General features: G+C 38.8%; 1 protein-coding gene across 3 annotated transcripts in view; it reads right to left on the bottom strand.

Annotated features, from left to right (window-relative positions):
- GALNT1 (polypeptide N-acetylgalactosaminyltransferase 1) overlaps nt 1-20,808 on the bottom strand; it is a 198,710-nt gene that overhangs the window by 78,293 nt on the left and 99,609 nt on the right. For all 3 annotated transcript variants that reach the window (XM_077810928.1, XM_077810927.1, XM_077810929.1), the window contains one exon: nt 7,823-7,989. In XM_077810928.1, coding sequence (XP_077667054.1) covers nt 7,823-7,989 — 167 coding nt within the window. The remainder of the gene's footprint in view (nt 1-7,822; nt 7,990-20,808) is intronic.

The following is a 20,808-nucleotide window of genomic DNA, read 5'->3' as shown; positions in this document are numbered from 1 at the left end:
AAATATTTGTAATAAAAAATATAAAGTGAGCACTGTACACTTTGTATTCTGTGTTGTAATTTAAATCAATACATCTAAAATGTAGAAAACATCCAAAAATATTTAAATAAATGGTATTCTATTATTAATAGTACGATTAATCACACGATTAATCGCGATTTTTTTTTTAATCGCTTGACAGCCCTAATTGTTAGGCTATTGTATAAATATAAACTCCACTTATTAGGAAGACCAGTAATAGTTATGGGGGATTCTATCATTAGAAACATAGATAGCTGGGTTTGTGATGACCAGGAGAACAGCATATTTACTTGCCATCTTGGTGCGAAGGTTGCAGATTCTCTCGAGACATCTAGATAGACTTATGCGTAGTGCTGGTGAGGAGCCGGTGGTCGTGGTACATGTAGGTACCAATGACATACGGAAGGATAGAAGAGAGGTCCTGGAGGCCAAATTTAGGCTGCTAGGTAAGAGATTGAAGTCCAGGACCTCCATGGTAGCATTCTCTGAAACGCTTCCAGTTCCATGCACATGGCCAGTTAGACAAGCAGAAGTGCAGGGTCTCAATGCGTGGATGTGACAATGGTGTAGGGAGGAGGACTTTAGATTTATTAGGAACTGTGGAAATGTTTGGGAAGGAGGGAGCCTATACAGGAAGAATGGGCTCCCCCTAAATAAAAATGGAACCAGATTGCTGGCACTTAAAATTAAAAAGGCTGTAGAGCAGTTTTTAAACTAAGGGCTGGAGGAAAGCAGACAGGTGCGGAGGAGCATGTGGTTCGGACAGAGACTTCCCTTGGGGAGGACCTAGTAATGGAGATTTTCTATGTCCTAGGAAGGAGGATGGAAGATAAAATACAGGTAGGATCTCATGAGAAACAGTCAAATGAAAAAGAGTCCCATTCAATTACATCATGTAATGGCAGACAGCTAAAAAGTGACAAGTTTTTCAAGTGCTTATATACAAATGCTAGAAGTCTTAAATATTGTAATAAGATGGGTGAACTGGAGTGCCTTGTATTAAATGAGGCTATTGATATAATAGGCATCATAGAAACTTGGGGGAATGGGGATAATCAATGAGACACAGTAATACAGGGTACAAAATATATCGGGAGGACAGAACAAGTCATGCTAGTGGAGGAGTGGCACTGTACGTGAAAAAGCGTAGGATTAAACGAAGTAGAAAATCTTAAATGAACCAAACTGTACCACAGAATCTCACAGGATAGTTAATTCCATGCTCTAATAATAAGAGTATAGCAGTAAGGATCTATTACTGACTACCCGGGCCGGATGGTGATAGGGACTGTGAAATGCTCAGGGAAGATTAGAGAGGCTATAAAAATAAAAAACTCAATACGGGATTTCAATTATCCTCATATTCACTGGATACGTCACCTGAGAATGGGATGCAGAGATAAAATTTCTTGACACCTTAAATGACGACTACTTGGAGCAGCTAGTCCTGAAACCCACAGGAGGAAGGACAATTCTTGATTTAATCCTAAACGGAGAACAGGATCTGGTCCAAGAGGTGAATATAGCTGGACCACTTGGTAATAGTGACCATAAAAATAATTAAATTTAACATCCTTGCGGTGGGGAAAACACCACAGCAGCCCAACAGTGTAGCATGCAATTTCAGAAAGGGGGACTACACAAAAATGAGGAGGTTAAACAGAAATTAAAAACGTACAGTTAGTGCCAAAAGTGCAAGTTGCATGGAAACTTCTTAAAGGCACCATAATAGAGGCTCAACTTAAACGTATACCCCAAATTAAAAAATATAGTAAAAACCAAAAAAAGTGCCACCATGGTTAAACAACAAAGGAACAGAAGCAGTGAGAAACAAAAAGGCATCCTTTAAGAAGTGGAAGTTAAATCCTAGTGAGGAAAATAGAAAGGAGCATAAACTCTTGCAAATGAAGTGTAAAAATATAATTAGGAAGAGCAAAAAAGAATTTGAAGAACAGCTAGCCAAAGACTTAAAAAGAAATAGCAATTTTTTTTTAAATATATCAGAAGCAGGAAGCCTGCTAAACAACCAGTAGGGGCAACTGGACAACCGAGATGCTAAAGGAGCATTCAATGATACTGCAGAGAAACTAAACTAATGTTTTGCACCCACCTTCACAGCTGAGGATGAGGGAGATTCCCAAACCTGAATCATTCTTTTCAGGTGACAAATCTGAGGAACTATCCTAGATTGAGGCATCATTAGGAGATTTTAGAACAAATTGAGAAATTGAACAGCAATAAGTCACCAGATGGTATTCACCCAGAGTTCTGAAGGAACTCAAATGTGAAACTGCAGAACTACGAATTATAGTTTGTAACCTATCATTTAAATCAGATTCTGTACCAAATGACTGGAGGACAGCTAATGAGATGCCAATTTTTAAAAAGGGCTTTAGACGTGATCCCGGCAACTACAGGCTGACTTCAGTACTGAGCAAACTGGGTGAAATTATAAAAGAACAGAATTGTCAGACACATAGATTAACATAATTTGTTGGGGGAAGAGTCAACTTGGTTTTAGTAAAGGGAAATCATGCCTCACCAATCTACTTTTAATTCTTTGAGGGGGTCAACATGCATGGGGACAAGGAGAATCCAGTGATATAGTGTACTTAGATTTTCAGAAAGCCTTTGACAAGGTCCCTCACCAGAGACTCTTAAGTAAAGTAAGCTGTCATGGGATAAAAGGGAAGGTCCTCTCGTGAATTGGTAACTAGTTAAAAGATAGGAAACAAAGGGTAGGCATAAATGGTCAGTTATTAGAATGGAGAGGGGTAAATAGTGGTGATCCCCAGGAATCAGTACTGGGACCGGTACTATTCATCATATTCATAAATTATCTGGAAAAAGGAGTAAACAGCGAGGTGGCAAAATTAGCAGATGATACAAGACTACTCAAGATAGTTAAGTCCCAGACAGATTGTGAACAGCTACAAAAGAATCTCACAAAACTGGGTGACTAGGCAACAAAATGGCAGATGAAATTCAATGTTGATAAATGCAAAGTAATGCACATTGGAAAACACAGTCCTAACTATACATATACAATGAAGAGGTCTAAATTAGCTGTTACCACTCAAGAAAGATCTTGGAGTCTTTGTGGATATTTCTCTGAAATAATCCACTCAATGTGCAGCAGCAGTCAAAAATGTTGGGAATCATTAAGAAAGGGACAGACTGCAAGACAGAAAATATCATATTGCCTCTATATAAATCCACAATACACCCACATCTTGAATACTGCGTGCAGATGTGGTGACCATCTCAAAAAAAGATATACTGGAATTCACAAAAGGGCAACAAAAATGATTAGGGGCACAGAATGGCTTCCATATGAGGAGAGATTAATAAGACTGGGACTTTTCAGCCTGGAAAAGAGATGGCGGGGTGGGGGGGGGAGAGGCGGGACATGATAGAGGTCTAGAAAATCATTACTGGTGTGGAGAAAGTAAATAAGGAAGTGTTATTACTCCTTCTCATAACACAAGAACTAGGGGTCACCAAATGAAATTAATAGGCAGCAGGTTTAAAACAAACAAAAGGAAGTATTTTTTCCACACAACTCAGTCAACCCATGGAACTCCTTGCCAGAGCATGTTGAGAAGACCACGACTATAAAAGGGTTCATAAAAGAACTAGGTAAGTTCATAGAGGATAGGCCTATTAATGGCTATTAGCCAGAATGGGCAGGGATGGTGTCCTTAGCCTGTTTGCCAGAAGCTGGGAATGGGCATCAGGGGATGGATAACTTGATGATTACCTGTTCTGTTCATTCCCTCTGGGGCATCTGGCACTCGCCACTGTCAGAAGACAGGATACGGGACTAGATGGACCTTTGGTCTGACCCAATATGGCCATTCTTATGTAGTCATTTAAAAGTTTCAATAAATAGTTCAATAGTTCTATGCAATGGCCTTGCCACAGTCATTCATAATAAATGGAAGAAAGACTTATTTCTTTTAAAAGGTCTGAATCATTTTTCTCTGTATGTTTGGCTAGCTAGCATGGCTTCACCTGGTTTCTTCTCTGATCCTTGCTAGTGCATTCGCTCTTGGTGTGACCTACAGTCATCCAGTGCTGACCTAGTTCTTAGTACAGAGGGACTAATTAACTCAGGTGTGATGCTGACAAACCAGGTGCCAGCTCACGCAAAGGTTCCCATGTCTCCACTCCAAATACATAGCTGGAACCACTCTGGCTCACCTGTGTTAGTATTGTTAAAATAGATATTAGAATTATAAAAATGTGTTTAGACTTTACGGAATGTTTGTAAACTGCTGCATGCATTAATCTCATTTATAACATCTGTATCTCAAATTGTAAGATAACATTTGAGCATTTGCATTGTAGTTCTCTGCAACTGTATAAATCACCAGACAGGTGAGAGGCATTAATTAGCGTGAAATGCTGGTTTACAGCAGAAGGTTTTACGTCCCTTCCCATCAAGGAAAGACCATCAACACCAGACGGACTAGTGTGGAACATAAAAAAAGGATAAAAGACTGTTTACTCTCCCCTGCCCATGAAGATGAGTCATGCAAGTCAATTCCTTGGATCAGCTGAGCCTGCAGCTCAGATCGGAAGGGGAGGGAAGGGAATAAAATCCCCCAACAAGAAGGACCTGTATCTTTATGCTGCTTGGACTCTGGGGGCAAGAATTAGTAGCCATAAGTACTAGACCCCAGTGCCTAGTCTGGGTTAGCCATAAAGAACACATAGAGCTTTCTTATTATAGAAGCTTCTATTACTTTTTGAAACTGAGGTTTGGAACTCATGTGTGTGTATATATATGCTTACCTGCTTTAACCTTGTAAACAACACTTGTTTCCTTTCCCTATATAATAAATCTTTAGACAGTTACATGGAATTGTCTACAATCCTGGTCACTGATGTGAGAGCTAAAGCGCAGTTGACCTGGGGTAAGTGACCAGTCCTTTGGGACTGGGAGTAACCTGAATATTGCTATGATCCTTAGTGTAAGAAACCATCTATCACAAAATCAGGCTTACCTGGGTGGTAAGACAGATCGGAGTACCCAAGGGGATTGTCTGACTCCATGTTAAAGCTGTTATAGTGCTTCAGGAGTGAACATTTGACAACTGGTTGGTGGAATCAAGGTAGTTAATTATAAAGCTGGTTTACCTGTGCCACAACTAGTCAAAACGTTTGACAGAATGTTTTTATCAGAGGAAGTAATTTAGTCAAAACTGAGATGTCCCATGGGAACATGGTAATTTCAATGAAATAGTTTTTAAAAAACCTTGTAAGAACAGAATGCTCTGATTTTTAAGGACTTTTCATTTTGAAATTATACATATTTTAATGTAATTTTTTTTACTTTTTCATTTTAGCTTTATATGTAAATGTGTGCGCTTACATGTTACAAAACTAAGAATTACAAAATAACGTGACAAATGAAGATGGAAAGTGTATGTGAAGGACATGGAATTACTATGTAATCTAAGAATAATGTAATGATTTTATGAATACTGTATTGTGACTTGGTCAGTGACGGCAACGTCCACAAAATGTCTCGCAGCCCGCAATCAGCTTACCCTCATGGGCCGCAGGTTGCCCACCACTGATCTAAAGGAATCCCATTGTGTGTTTCTTGGAAAGTTTGAGGTTCCAATTACCTTGTAACTTCTTGTACTAGTACACTCTCTATTATAAGACTGGGTTTCAATCTGAAATAGGCTTGCCTGCACATTCCGTTTAGTACAGAGAAAGCTTCATCAGTAAACAAGAAAGCTAATATTTAAGTATGCCACCAACTGAAATTTGGGGACTACATTTGCATCCTACCTAGACTCCAACAGTAAGAGACATACAAATTCATTGACTAGAAAACATTTTGAAAAGTAGTTCTGATCAATCAAGTTTTTCTGCAGGAATGTAGTGGAATTTGCTTTTGTGCATGATTGTTCTCTCTTCTTTTGTCCTATGTTATTTCTCAGTTTAATACTTTAATTCCCAGATGTCCATATTGTTCCATGCAATGGAAGAGTCATATTGAATCTCTGGACCATAACCACTACTCAGACTTTAGCCCTACTACTTCATTGCCTTTTTGTTTCATTTTCATACTTTCCTTCAATTCAGCTAATATTCTCACTCTGAGATTAGATTCAGTTGCTCTAGTGATGGTCTTCAAAGCTCACGTTGATTTCCTCCGTAGCTATTCACCTGCTTAATGTGTCATCCTTTGCATTCACTATCCTCTACCTAATGAGCAATCTCTGGCACTGCTGCAACGTTCCCAAGTTATGGAAATAATCTTCACTGGTTATATAAATGAAGGTAACAGATGACAGGACAGTCAAACAATTGGTTAATGAATATTACTTACACACACACACACAGGGCTTCTCGAACACTTTCATATGCATATGGACACACTTAATATTGGAGAAAATCCTTCACCAGATGGCAGGTTTTTTATTTTAGGTTTATTTTTAGTATTTTATTTTATATTTATCAATTACAATACTAAATCACCAATTCTTAAGGATACAATTATGTCATCATGGTCACCACTGTCACATAACTGTGAATTTTGCCATTTATATGGACCCTGCTGCCACACATTATCAGTGTGTTAGTTAGCTTTGATCTAGTCCTGTTTCAAACAGAACTATATCAAAGCTAATTAACTGTTAATGAATGGCAGCAAGGTCCTCAAGGTCACTGTGACCACAGCATGAAATCTTTTTTTTTTTTTAAACTGTGATTGATATAAATTATGCATAACTTTATCCTGACAATACTATATCATATCAAACATTTTAATTAAATGTTAGTATTTAATATTAATATTTAAAAATTAAATCAGAATTTTAAAGAAACAAACTAAATAAAAATATTAAAGTCAAAATCTAAATGAAACTTTTCAATTTTTCTGTAAGGTTTTGGCTGAGCCAAAACTGAATTTTCGAAATCGAAATATTTTTCTGATTTGGAATGTCATTTTGGGGGGGGGGGGGGGGGCGGTGGAGGCGAGAAGAGGAATCACATTTGTCTGTGGAATGAAAATGTCAAGTTTCAACCAGTTCAAACCTATGCACACGGGTGTTTATATCTGAGTTATTTAGGTTTTTAGGGCAGAAAGCTGTCTGTGTTCATTTGATCAGGTGATGCATATAAAAAAATCTTACATGCTCCAAAACAGCGGTTCCCAAACTTTTTTCCACCAAGGACCCCGTTAGCATCTGATTAAATGACCCAGACTTCCTTCATTTCTGGTTCTACTAGAATCCTAGCAGCATGACCTCATGAATGGTGCATCATGCTGTATGGAACAAAATGGCAACCTTCATGTGGCAAAGTGCCAGAACGCCATTCCAGTGTGTCCTGGACCCGCTTCCAGGGTCAGACCCCGGCATAACCCACGGTGCACTCCCATGATCCAGGACCTCACTACGGGAACCACTACTGCAGGGGTTTGTGAATGCCCTAGAAAGCAAAGTGTACTACAGATTGCACAGAATTTGAAATTAACAGGTTGGTGGCCCCCCCCCCTTTTTTTTTTTTTTTTTAAAGATAGCCAGAACTGTTGTGTCCTTTATAATGTTAATAGTAGAGTACAATGAGTGGGTAGGTGGGCTTTTACTATATATTCAGTGTGGAATGTTCCAGATAAAAACCAATGTGGGCATCGTTTCATTACTACGATTTTTCAAATATTACTTGTCCTTGCTACTTTTCCTTGCTAAACCAACGTCAAGTCTGAATTTCTTAAAGCAGTAAGTCATGAAGCCATGTAGACAGCATCTGAAAACCAGCAACACCACCACTGTATTACCTCTTTCACTGGCATCATCTACAAGTACAATTTCTTCCAGCAAGTGTCGGGGCGACCGATTTATCACACTATGGACAGTTCGTAAAAGTGTACTCCAAGCCTCATTGTGAAACACAATGACAACACTTGTTGTAGGAAGGTTGTCTGGATACACCTTTGTTTTACACCTATGGACAGAAAGGTAAAACGAACAGGTTCATTTATAAGTCAACAGTTTTTATAACAATTTTAAAATATAATTTCTGGGTTATAACATTAAAAATACTCCTATAGTAGGATTTAAAACGTGAAAAAGACCAAGAGTTTGCCGATTTAAAATATCAAATATATATATCTGCACCATAACATGTCTCTTTGTGTGTTCCAGTTTCTGGCTCTTTTTAACATACACTGGTGTAAAGGGTTAAGAAAAGCGTTTGTCACTATATTATGCTGAATTGTTCAAACCCATAGTAGAGAGGCAGGGAAAGGATGGAGGGCTGAATGGCTCAGTGGATTAAGTAATGGAACAGCAAGCTTTTCATTTTCAGTGCATGTCTTGCTCCCTGCTCTGGTCAGCAGTGACCAGATGTTACCATTTGATGGCTGTTCAGTCACGTGCAGTACATAAATTCAGTTGGTGAGAACAGGATAAAGAAGTGGCATCCTTGTTAACACCATAGGCAAACACACAAGATATGCATTGAAACTACTGTCTCATTTCTTGTACTTCCTTGTATACCTGTTTTGTGAATAAGGAGGATCAATCTTCCAAGGGTGCCACCTCTGATAACATTAAATTCGACTCGCTTTAAGAAAAAAGCTTAGTTAAGCAAAAGCTATACAGGCTAGGAAGTGAACAGTTTTACAACAGAAAAAAATCAGAAATATTAAAAGTATATTTGCAAAAAAGTAATTTGTTTGGAATACTGTATGGCTGGAAGAAAAAATAATTTATTATAACTAGCATTATATATTTAGCATTATACTACTTTAGTAGTTCTTGACATGAAAAATGTAAGATTTTAAAATAACTTACATTAATTTTATAGGGTAATTATGTATTGAACTTTATTGTCGCTTTTCTAAATAAAGCAAGATTATGTTCATACAACCTTTTGCTACTGAAAAGTTTAAGTGACACTTGACGCCCCCACTCTAGGATACAAAAATGTTTTTTTCTGGCTTTGAATATATTGGACATGCTATAAAAGCTAGTTTAAAGGCAAAAAAATTTGATGTATATTTAATTAATTTTACCTGGCTGAAAGTAGGCTAAAAAAGTTTTCATATTTGATCTTTTGAAATTTGTATGCAAGACTATGTTGTCTCCAAGAGCACCACATACCTTAAAAAGCAAATATCTAGCCTACAGACTGGATCTCTGTTTTTCAGCAAGCAACCCCCCACAGAATCAGGTAGAGAAATCAATATACTGCACATAAATTTTCAAAAAACTATTGGAAAAACTTTAAAGTGCAAATCTACTTTAAAAGTGACTATGAAAACTTAGCACTTTTTTACTCCTATATATATATATATATATATTCAGACTCATATGTGAACTACTGTACTATAAGATTTTAGTTCTGTCAGCTCTGGAGAATCAACAAAGCAATGTAGAAACATGAAATCAAAATCAGAAAAGGACAAGGAATGGAGCTTCATTTTTAACAGTAGAGCTGTTTTCTTGAATTCCAAATTGAGGGATCAAATGAACTGCAACAGAATTCATGATAGGCAGTACTGAGGCATACCACTCCAGAAGGAATGCCAAGAAGGATGCTGCCTTAGGAAGCCTTATGCCTTGCAACAGCCTTCAGGGAACTGTGAGGAGCATGCAGTATGTCTCCTCCAACCTTAGGGGGAGGGGGCTAGCTTTACTGGCCAATGTAAAGGGATAGGGCATTGGTCTGCATCCTCCTCCCACCCCTGCCCTTCAATTTGCAGATGGGTCACTAAAGGCACTAGTCAAAACTAGTTCTCATACTCTGAACGTAAGTACAACATTTGTGCCTGAACTTTCTGAGTGGGAGTGGGGTGGTTCCTCCAACTGAAAGGAGAGCCCAAAATCTGGAGGCATACAAACTCCAAAATACCTTACTGAGGGTGAGCTGAGCCTAAAGAGCAACCTTGTCTGACTCCCCGCCCCACTCCCCAAAACAATGAATGGAGCCCAAGGGAATCCAAGCCACACCACTAAATAGCTTCTCTGGAAGGATGTCTTATTTTGGCATTTCAAACAGGTGGTTCTTAGAAGAATAGCCATTTGTTTTCCAATTCAAGCCCTGCACACCCCATCTTGCATATGGGCCAGGCACAATCTGGCTTTATCATACATTTCTCTGTAAGATTAAGTCTGAACAAAGTTACCCGCCATGTAGGAATGAATGTCACAAAATCTCTGGAAGAAAACATAGCCATATGATGAAACAGTTATTTACTTTATTGAGTTTCTTTGAGATATGCTGTCTATATATATATTTTCCATGGATGGTACACATGAACCAGTGCACTCAATTTTGGATTTTTTTTGGACCAGGAGTGCCCCTGCACCCTGAATGTCCCTGTGCTCCCAACAAAGGCAAAGGCAACCCCAACCAGCCTTTAATTCCTTCACCAATACTGAATCCAGCTATTATAAGACACTATTAGTGGGGAAGGACAACAGCTTGTGGACAGCACATATCAAAGAACCAAAATTAGTGTTCTTCTTTGAATGCTTGTTCACATATATTCCACTGATGGGGACTCTCAGTGATCAAACTTTATTGAGGTGGGTGCTGGGAGTCTAAATGACTATAAAATGGCCCTCCTAAAATGAGCATCATACTGTGATGTTCAATGGAATGAAGTGTGTAAAACGCATGTTCTGAACTCTAAATGGCTACCCTATATATGTCTGCTACAAACACATTCCTCAAAGACACAACAGAGGCTTTTGGGCCTTGGAGTGAGATGAGTGTCTTTCTGGAAGGGCTACTTAAGCTAAATATTAGCAAAGTTTACTACAACTAATAACCCAATTAGACAGTCCTCGAGTGGAAATATGTTGACCTTTCCTTCTTTCTTCAGAAAATACAAATAATCTAGGAAATACCCTAACAGCCTAATCCTATCATGAATGACAGGGCCCTATGCACATCTAAGTATTTTCCATTATGAGCATATAGTGCTGGTTAAGTTCTACTTTTAATAAGGGTATTTTGACTTCCGATGAGCAACTTCCCTCTAACACGGACAATCATCCAATATCCATACTATAAAGTGAATCTGGATCTTATAAATATTAGAACCAGAGGCAGAATTTGGCCTTCCTTCTGGGATAGCAAAGACAGCCGAATAGGCAGTTGGATCGGGTCTGAAATGAGAGGTTCATCGGGTATGAAAACCAAGACTGCCTTTACCTAGACTGGAGCCAGCATTATCTTTGCTGAGTTTTGTTTGATCATGCTGATTACCCTTGGGATTAGGAGAACTGGATGATAAATGCATGTGTAAGGCTGTAAGAAAATCACGGGCTGTGATTTTGTTGAGGAAACTACAAATCGTTGCAACTTTAAGTGGCATTGTGACTTGGCACATGGAGTCACAATACCACTCAAATTTGGCAGAGCCACCTCTTTGTCATGACTTGGTGGGGGCTGTGGCAAATGCAGAGGATGGGACTAGTTTCCCCACAGCATTCACCCCTTCACTGCCCCAGCTACATATTGAGCGCCACTGTCTGCACTCAAACCCTTCTGGTGCTTGCCTGCTTGCCTTGAACTTTGCGCAGGTGAAGGTCTACCTGCACCTGGTGGTGTGGGTCAGGCCTGCCAAGCAGCAGTGTCTCTTACACAATTTCAAGGACTTCGCTTTTCACAGCCATCCGTCTGCACTGAGGGACAGGCTTGGGGAGGCCCCGGTGAACAGGGCTTGGTGGGCACTAGGGTTTGTCTCCACTGCTGGATACAGGGCTGGGAAGGCTTCTAGAGGTCTCTGATCTGGGGCTCGCTCTGGAGTGCATGAGTTTGGGCTCCCACACCACACACTGCGCATGGAGGAATAGGGGGAGATACTAGTCATCTAGTCAGTAATGAAACAAAATGTTTAGGTACTGGGGCTTTGACTTCAGCTTCTGAACAACAAAATCAACTTTCTTACAGCCTTATACATGAGAGCTGACGACCAGGGATCAAGAACAACCCTAATACGGACCTGTGATCTTGATCCCCTGCTGAAGAAGTCTTGAAACTTTCTGTTGTTCAATGTTGCTAATATCTATGGAGCACTGACCCCAATAAGTATTTCTTGAATGACAATGTACATTACCGACAAATCATGATTGCTTGTAAATTGTCTGCTGAGGCAAGCAAGCAGAACATTCTGAAGACCTGTAAGCAGAGAGCCACTAGATTTAAGTTGTGACCAATACACTTGTTCCACAGCCCTACTGCTTCCTGACAGAGGAGTGGATCTTGCTCCTCTTTGTCTGTTAGTAAAACATTGTTGCTTGTTAATATATGGACAGATGACCCTTTAAGAACTGGAAAAAATGGAGCACAAGCACAGTGAGTTGTACTCTGCTCCAGAATGTGTGTGTGTGTCATTGGGCCCCTTGGAAAGATCAGAGACTTGAACCTAAGTGGCCCAGGTGAACCCCCACCCCATGTTGGAGGCATCTGTTTTAAGAGTTTTGAATGGTAGGCATGGAGAAAAGGAAACTCCTCTGGAAGATTTATTGAGATACTTCCACCAATTTACATGACTACCTCCAGGGGGACCTGCACTCTCTTGTCTAGGTGATGTCTGATGGGCTGATACTTACTTCAACCATCCTTGTATGCAGCAAAGGTGAAGGCTAGCATGCTGACTTATGTAGGTGCAGGACACTATGTGACCTGCCTGTGACTTTTAGGGTTAGGGTAATGGCAGTTGACCCCAAATTATCTTTTAGAGGTTTAAATTATAGCTCTTGATTCCAGAAAATGTGAGGAAGTGGTCTTTACTATTGTTAAAGGCTGAGAAGGAATACTCCAACTGTTGGAGCTGACTGGCAGGATTGGTAGACATACCCGCAATGCGACTTCTCACCAGTACTTAAATGACTTTTGAAAATGGAGACTTATGCGTTGCAATGCTGAGATCAGTAATTCCCTTAAAAATCTAGGCTTTATAGCACTTAAATGAAACATTTCAAGATTTTCTAGACATCGGAGGAGCTAAAAGCAATGAAAATGTCTAAACTTAACTTTCATCATAATTACCAGATTAATTACACAAGATCTCCATATATCATAATACTCTATCAGCAACATTTACACCAATCATTATAGTGCAGTAAATATTAAATAAACCAACCAGTCTAAACCTGCTGACATTTCAAAGTTTCCCTTCAGGCTACAGGTTTTCAGGCCCTCTTATTTGTGAAGAAAGTCCTTAGTATATGGGGCTTTACTGTTTTACTGGCTGCCCTTCACCATTCTCCTTAGAAGGGCAGCCAATCAAAGCTGCTGCACATGCTAAATTAGACTTTTTGGATGAAACTAAGGTTATAGCACTCCTGTATCTGCAGCTAGCAGGGGAGAAGCTGTTCCTGATGACTCTACAGTTCCTATTGTGGTTCCCAGCACTGCCCTCACCTGAGGTCTATGAGCAAATGAAGATCCTCCCCTGTTTGGTTCTACCCCACAGGCTTGGGTGATGAATGTTGAGCATCCTCCTCCCTGACCTGTTTTGCTCTCTCAGGGCTGGAAGGCATTTGAAAAGCTCCTTGGTACTACTTTCCCCCAAAACTTGCGAAAGGTGGAGGTGGTATGAGGAACTGTTTTACAGTGAAACCGGGCTAGAATTTTTGTTTTTTTAACAATAAAATTAGTGGTTTTGGTGTGAAATTCTTTTGGAATGAAATGTTAACGCTCACAGGGAGGAGAGAGAATGAAATACGAAGATCTCTACTTTTCTTTTTGCCCCTCTCTGTAACTTTAGGTATATTTATGCAAACTTATGTAAATGTTTGCAAACCAATATCTACCGTTTTAAGACTATTAGAAGATATGCACTTCTCACACACAAACAGAAGGGGGGTGAGGGGGGATGATAGAGGACTTGATGCCATTAAAAATCTAATAACCATGACCAGATCATTAACCCCCTCAAACTATAACATGACTGTCATTATACAAGGATGAAATTACAAGTTGTGTCTATAGTTTGTTACACCATTACTTCAGAGCATCATTACTTTCTGTGTATGTACCGCACCCAGCACAATGGGAATTTTATTAATATAAATATTTATTACTAATAAAATAGCTATAGATGTTAGTAGAAATGTTCAGATGAATGTTTATAACTTTAACCACAGCTCTTAAAACACAAAGGTACTTGCCATCATTACGAATTAAGTCTATAGAAGGTATTTTAAAAATATAATTATATTGTTCTTTTATTTAGATCGTGTCTGTTCTCTAATTTTAAAGGATTTTAATATCAGAATGGCACATCTGTAGGGTTGGACATTTGGCCAGTCCAAATATAACTGGTCAAGTGACTGGACAAATATAGTCCAACAAGGTCAAAAAATGGTCACATACTTTAAAGTACTACTTAATCAGAACAAGAATGAAAGAGTAAGACTTTATGGTCTTCAAAAAGATTAGCCTTAAAGATAGAAATTTATGTCTAATTACAAGAAGTTATCTAGCTGACTGACTAACTCAGAAAAAAGTGAAACAATGACATTTTGTAGCAATATTAGGTTAGCATTTAAATGTGAATGTTATTCAAGACTGAGTAGTCACAAAAGAATTAACAGAAATAAAACACATGGCATTTAAAGGACTTTCTTTATAGTTGCTCTTATGCTAGATAGACAGCAGGCCAAGTCTTCGAGCATCTTGCTTTTAGTTTGTTTTTCTTTAAATCAGCTTTAACTGCTTTATCTATATCTCTTAGCAAATTCATCAATATCTTCCTCTTCATCTGATGAACCCTGAGTCAACTCTTATCTGCCCTTTTCTTCTGTAACCTTAAATTGTGACAGTCACCAGCTTTCCAGCAGTGGAGCTCTTCAATCTATTTCTGGTGTTTGGATAGATGATTCCCCAAAACAGCCAGTTTCATTCCACAAATGCAGAAGTACGCAGAAGTATTAAAATAATTTCTGCCATTGTTGCTAGAGTGCAAGGATGACAAGTCTTTCCACCCTGACGAAGGAGCAAGCTATTTTCAGTCAACTGCTGGGATTGCACTTGATTTTTTTTTAAACCATTGCACAGGCTACGTCTTGCTTTATAATTTGATACCTCTATCAGAATTGTTTGTATATCCTCTAAAATTTGCAATAGCCACTATGAGATCACAAGCTGAATCAAAGTCATCATAAGAAAATTCTTGCCCCTAGAAGAGTGGATCAGGAAGGTAGGCAGCATTTGTGCACAAGTGATCACTTGATTATTTTGTCTATTATCTTTTTCTCTTCAGCTTTCTTAAATGGACTGCATTCAGTATACTCACAAATATATTTCTTAACATTCTGGAACTAGTTCTTGACATTAGACAGTGTAGAACTATCACTTTCCATATTCTGAATGGACTGAGCTACGGCTTCAAACAGTGAAATGAATTTTTAGTTTCCTACCCAAAAGATAAAGAATGTCAGTGTGGGTTACTTGGGGGCCACCCTTTCTTCAGCAGCAGCTGATTAAAGAGGCTTCTTGCATATCCAAAAATCTTTGAGACATTTAATAGATGCCCATTGCGTACAATAAGTTTTACTCAGTAAGATGAAACTAAGTGCTCTACTAAACTTAGCTGAAAAATGGCTGTTGCTACTTGTTTTCTTTTGAAAATGCTTTTCACTTTTGACACTTGAGAAAGTTGTCAGATCTTCAAAATCACCAATGTAAAGCTGATTGTATGGGCAGCACATCCATAACAGTGTGGATATGGATACTTGTTTATCAACAACACCCAAGCAGCTTTCATATTATGATGGTCACAACCAAAATAGCCTTCCATGGACCCAATTCACTGATTATATTTGTAAACTGCTTAGCAATATACCGGGCTGTGTGGTGATGTTCAGTTGTGCACTGGAATGAATACTAGACTGGCTGTGAAGCTGTACCCTGAAGTTAACACCACCCTGATTGTGCTCCATCCAACACTAAATATACGCGAGGAGCCTGCACAGTAATACCACCAACTCTACTGCTAAGTCGAATCTGGATAAGGCCTTATCCCAGCTGGCTGCAGCACCTGACGAAATGGCTAAAGTAGAAGCCCAGATTAACGTACAAGCCAGTGAGGCCCTTGTAAAAGACCTGGAGTAATTAGTGGATTCTGTTGTCGATGTGCAGAAGCTATGGACTGGGACTGGACCTGGCTTCCCCTCCCCCACCCATTTGTACAGATGGCGTGAGACAGATTAATTGATCAAAGCGATATATCAGCATCAAAGAAAACAAAAGCCCCCGCCTCCCAACCAAAAAAACAACTTTTTACATCAGCCATTTCACATTCAGATTTCCCACAAGTAGTTTCCTATTTGGTACTTAATAAACAATGCAATTTATGAAAAATTTCCAGCATATAAGGATTTTTGACAATATGAAATGGTGTACTGATGCCATAAATATATCTAGCAAATGTCTGGTCAATTTTGTTTTCCTGGTCATGGGATATTCTATCCAAAAACTTCTTAATGCCACTTTGATGAACATCTGAAGACTTTCCAGAAGTAGAAGTTTTTGTTGCTAAATCAGATGGAGTAGCAAAATTCTTAAATGAAGTAATGGGATTAGCTTCACTTTCACTGTCACTCATATCACTGTCTTCATCAAAAACTCCATGCTTTGTGGTGATGCTGCCGCCGAAGATTAAGTGGAAAAAACACACAGAAGAAAAATTTTGATGCTTACCAGCTTTCCTTTTTAGCTTTTTGACTGAAATAATCTCTTTGCCAATAGCTGGACACCAAAAAAATTCAAAAAATATTTCTCCATTCTATCTACATGAATCACCTACTCACAAGAACAGGTGGACATACTCAAAGAACTTGCACTTAGTGTTAAAAGTTAGCCATGTTCATGTCTAGTAAAAAAAAGTTTCCACACATTATTGTCTTTTCTCAAATCAGCATAATTTATTATGTCCGGTTATGTCTCACTACTTCTAGAATGCTCTCTAGATTATGAAGTATCTCTTATATTTCAATAAGTCAACCAACCAGTAGCCATTCAGTTCTATTTTTAACTCCTGATCTTCCAGAATATTCCAGCCTTGTATTTGGGCATACTGCACCCTTCCTCCCAGAACCTTTACAGAATCACAAATCACACAAGCGTGGGGGTGAGGAGGCACAGGAACAGCCCTCCTCCCTGCAGCAAAACATAACGGACTCATAAGCCATAGCTGGAGGGAAGAAAGGGACAGCAAGGGAAAAGGGAAGGGCCTCTGAAGAGATATGATGTCAACCCCTCTCATTAGCAAAGAACGTTTTATATTATCTGGAAGCTTTGGCTAAGGATGTGTGTGTGTGTAATGTTTGGGGGGTGGGGGACTATGAAGGGGATTTTTATTGAGGGCAGTTTATTTACATGCGGGGGGGGGGAGTTATTTACATAGGCATTTAAGATGGGTTGTTTACTTTGTTGAAGGTTGAGGGAGAAGTTAGGGGGTTAATAGCCTTGATAGTTTCGTTTGTTAAGGGAGAGGCTTAATAGCTGCACACCTTTTTCTCTGTGTTGGGGGGAAAGATGTAATGACTGAACCCTCTTTTCCCTCCCTACGGAGTTAATGTATGTTGATGTCTGGTCAGCTTAGATTGTCGGCTCTGAGGAAGGGAGCGCAGTCTTAATTTTTATGTCCTTTGTAAGCCATCATGTACATCTTTGGCCTAGTATACAAATAAAGAGACAACACTTCGCCCTAGAAAATTCCAGCTAATCAAGATGCTCAGTTTTCAAATAGTTTAACCTTTTCCCTAACAGGTTAGCTTGTAGTAAAATGAGTGATCAACACTTATGTAGACTTGTGAACACATGGCATCACGAGGCTATCAAAACGTTAGGCCGCCTCCCACATCAGCGCATTCTTACTGGAATATCTGATTGTGGTCAAACAGGCAGTCAATTGACCAGCTTGCCAAGCCTACATTTCAGCTCCAATATAGTTTAAAGAGGGCCCCAAATGACTGCTGGAGATGAAAGTTTTACATTATGTGTCAAGCCCTTTCCTTGCAGGAGTGGCCCTCAACCTATGAGCTTCTAGCTAAAGCGGTTCAGTATCATTACTTAGATTGCTACAGCTCCCAAAACATGCACTTTTAAAATGCAAATAGACTCTTCCAGCCACTTTGATCTAAAAAAAGACGAAGGATAGGTAAGAGGGTTGCAATATACAAAGCAATCAGGGTGAACAGTCTTATTAGTTACAAGTTTATTGATATACAGATTTTATTTTAATATTAAACACACTAAGGTTCCCTCTCTCCCATCAAATAAGCTTCTCATCTTCTCCCACACAGAAATCTCCAGCTTCAATTTAACAGCCCTTACACTTCATCCTCCCAACATTTGATCTCTTGTCCCCAGACAAGAAAGAAAGTAATAAGTAGATGATAGTCAACCAAATTTCTTGCATACATCACAGAAAGAGGATTTCAAGAGTGGATGTATATGAAAGAGTGAAGACTGTGTGAACCAGTTTAAGAAGGGCATTCTATCAATTGAGGAATAGCCCACAAGAAACCATAGACACTGCTGCAGAAGAAAATGTTCAAAATGAGCAACAAGGCTGGCATTACTGGCACAGTCAAGAAGAAGGGAGGTGATTAGATAGGGTGAGACTTAGAGGGCAAGAAAATTACATGTGGTCTTGAAGGGGATGAGAAGCTTGAACTTGTGCATCAGAGAAGTGGGAGCCAGTGGAAGAATTCAAAAAAAGGCATGACAATCAGAGTGGGAGACAAGAAATGTAACCTTACTTGGACTAAAAAAAATAATCTAGACAAGCTTCTGAGAGTCACAAACTCTTTCTCAAGCCATTGAAAACAGTGCAAGATAAAGCAACATAGTAGTGAGTTGTTAATTTAGACCTTATTTAAATTATGAGATTCTGCAGATCAAAGCAGAATTATGTATCTAAGAAAAAAGGGTACCTGTGTGAATTGAAGTTCATTCTCAATAGCTCTGCCTGGATTGCAAAGCTATTAAAAAGAAAAGGAGTACTTGTGGCACCTTAGAGACTAACCAATTTATTTGAGCATGAGCTTTCATTTCATTTCATTTCATTTGATGCATCCGATGAAGTGAGCTGTAGCTCACGAAAGCTCATGCTCAAATAAATTGGTTAGTCTCTAAGGTGCCACAAGTACTCCTTTTCTTTTTGCGAATACAGACTAACACGGCTGTTACTCTGAAAGCTATTAAACTAGAGGAATTTTAAGCCACTGAATCTAAGGTCCGATTTAACAGAATTAAATCACTGCATCTATTGCTCAGCCTTGTTTGGTTTCCAGGTCATGATGGATAGTTATTCTTTTACCATTTTAATTTCTCAGTATCATAAAAAAGGACTAACATTTGTATCATTTCAACATTAGTCATCTGGACCAACAATTGCTAATTTTACACTAAAATCAAACTTTAAAACATTCAGGAAAATACAAAATGTTTAAGCATTAATCTGAATCAGTTTACTAACAATTCCTGCAAGCAACAATCTCAAATACTACTCCAATAAGGCACCTATAGGCTAATCTCACTGCAGTATATCACTTGGCATTTAGAGATTCCAGAGGCATTTATAATTAGTTCTTTGAATTGAGGTGTGTATTGTATTCACTGTTCAATTTAATCTAAGGATCATTCTTAAAACCAAAGAGTGTGTGTGCGCTATATAGAATATTACAGAAATATTTGCTTATTATACATTAGTTTAGTAGAGTTTGCGACAGTTTGTTTCATGGCTTTAAAAACCATGGAAAAAACATTTCTGCAGGTAATACTGTGAAGAGATTAATTTATTGACAAGTCTTGCATGCCTTCTCAACAGGTCTGTTTTACATTCTATTGTGAATTACATACACAAAAGGATGTTAAAATGCTGCTATTGAGGTTGGGATCCTGTTGAAATAACTGTATGTGAACAAGTAACAACGTACTCTCATAATATATACGCAGAAGGGAACAGGGATAACATTGAACCACCCTAATTCTACAATTTCCAAACATTTGAGTACTGAACTTTCCAAATTTAATATATTTAACATGTAGGGGGTTTGTATGTTGTTTCCTAATGTTTTGAAAAAGGAACACACAAATTCTATTATGTGAAACCTTAATATTGTCATCTGTATCAGCAGATTTTAAATCATGGAATTTAATTATTGCAGGACAGACCTCTACTTGTTGAGCTAGAGGATTAACTATATTAGCGACCAGCAGGAGTAAATTGTTATCCCCTGAAGACCAGCCACTAGAGGACGACATGTAACCTGAGAATAATGGTTTATACAGGCATGAGTTAGCCCCATTTTACACAGTCATAGACAAGCATGAAGATTTAGCAGATTGAGAGGCAGTACAGCTAAAAAACAAACTTGGGTCTGCCAAATTTGAGACCTGGGTTCTTTTCCCTGATTCTGTAACCTTTCAGTTGGGGATGAGGTCAATACAGAGTTATTTAGGGCACCGAATTATTAATGAAAGTTAGAAGCTTTAAGTATAGAGTTCAACGTCTCCTGGTATACAGCCCAGTGCATGTTCTCCCACACCAAAAGATATTTTGATGGGTAAAAACAAGAGAAGGGAACAAGAGCATGCATTCAGTATCCCTCTCAATTCAGAAGTTTAGTTATATGGCATGCTAGAGCAGGTTGTTGAAGTGATACATGTTGAAATTCTAAAAGGATGCTAATAGATTCTTAGCAGCAAGCTTCATGGAAGCAACACTAAGCAAAACAGAGACAGGAAATGATGATTTAGAAGCTTATGAATTAACCCAGTTCTAAAGAATTT

This window comes from Eretmochelys imbricata, chromosome 2 (assembly GCF_965152235.1).
Source record: "Eretmochelys imbricata isolate rEreImb1 chromosome 2, rEreImb1.hap1, whole genome shotgun sequence".
Lineage (NCBI taxonomy): Eukaryota > Metazoa > Chordata > Testudines > Cheloniidae > Eretmochelys > Eretmochelys imbricata.
The sequence above is the reverse complement of the archived record's forward strand: the minus strand, read 5'-3'. Positions and strand labels throughout refer to the sequence as shown.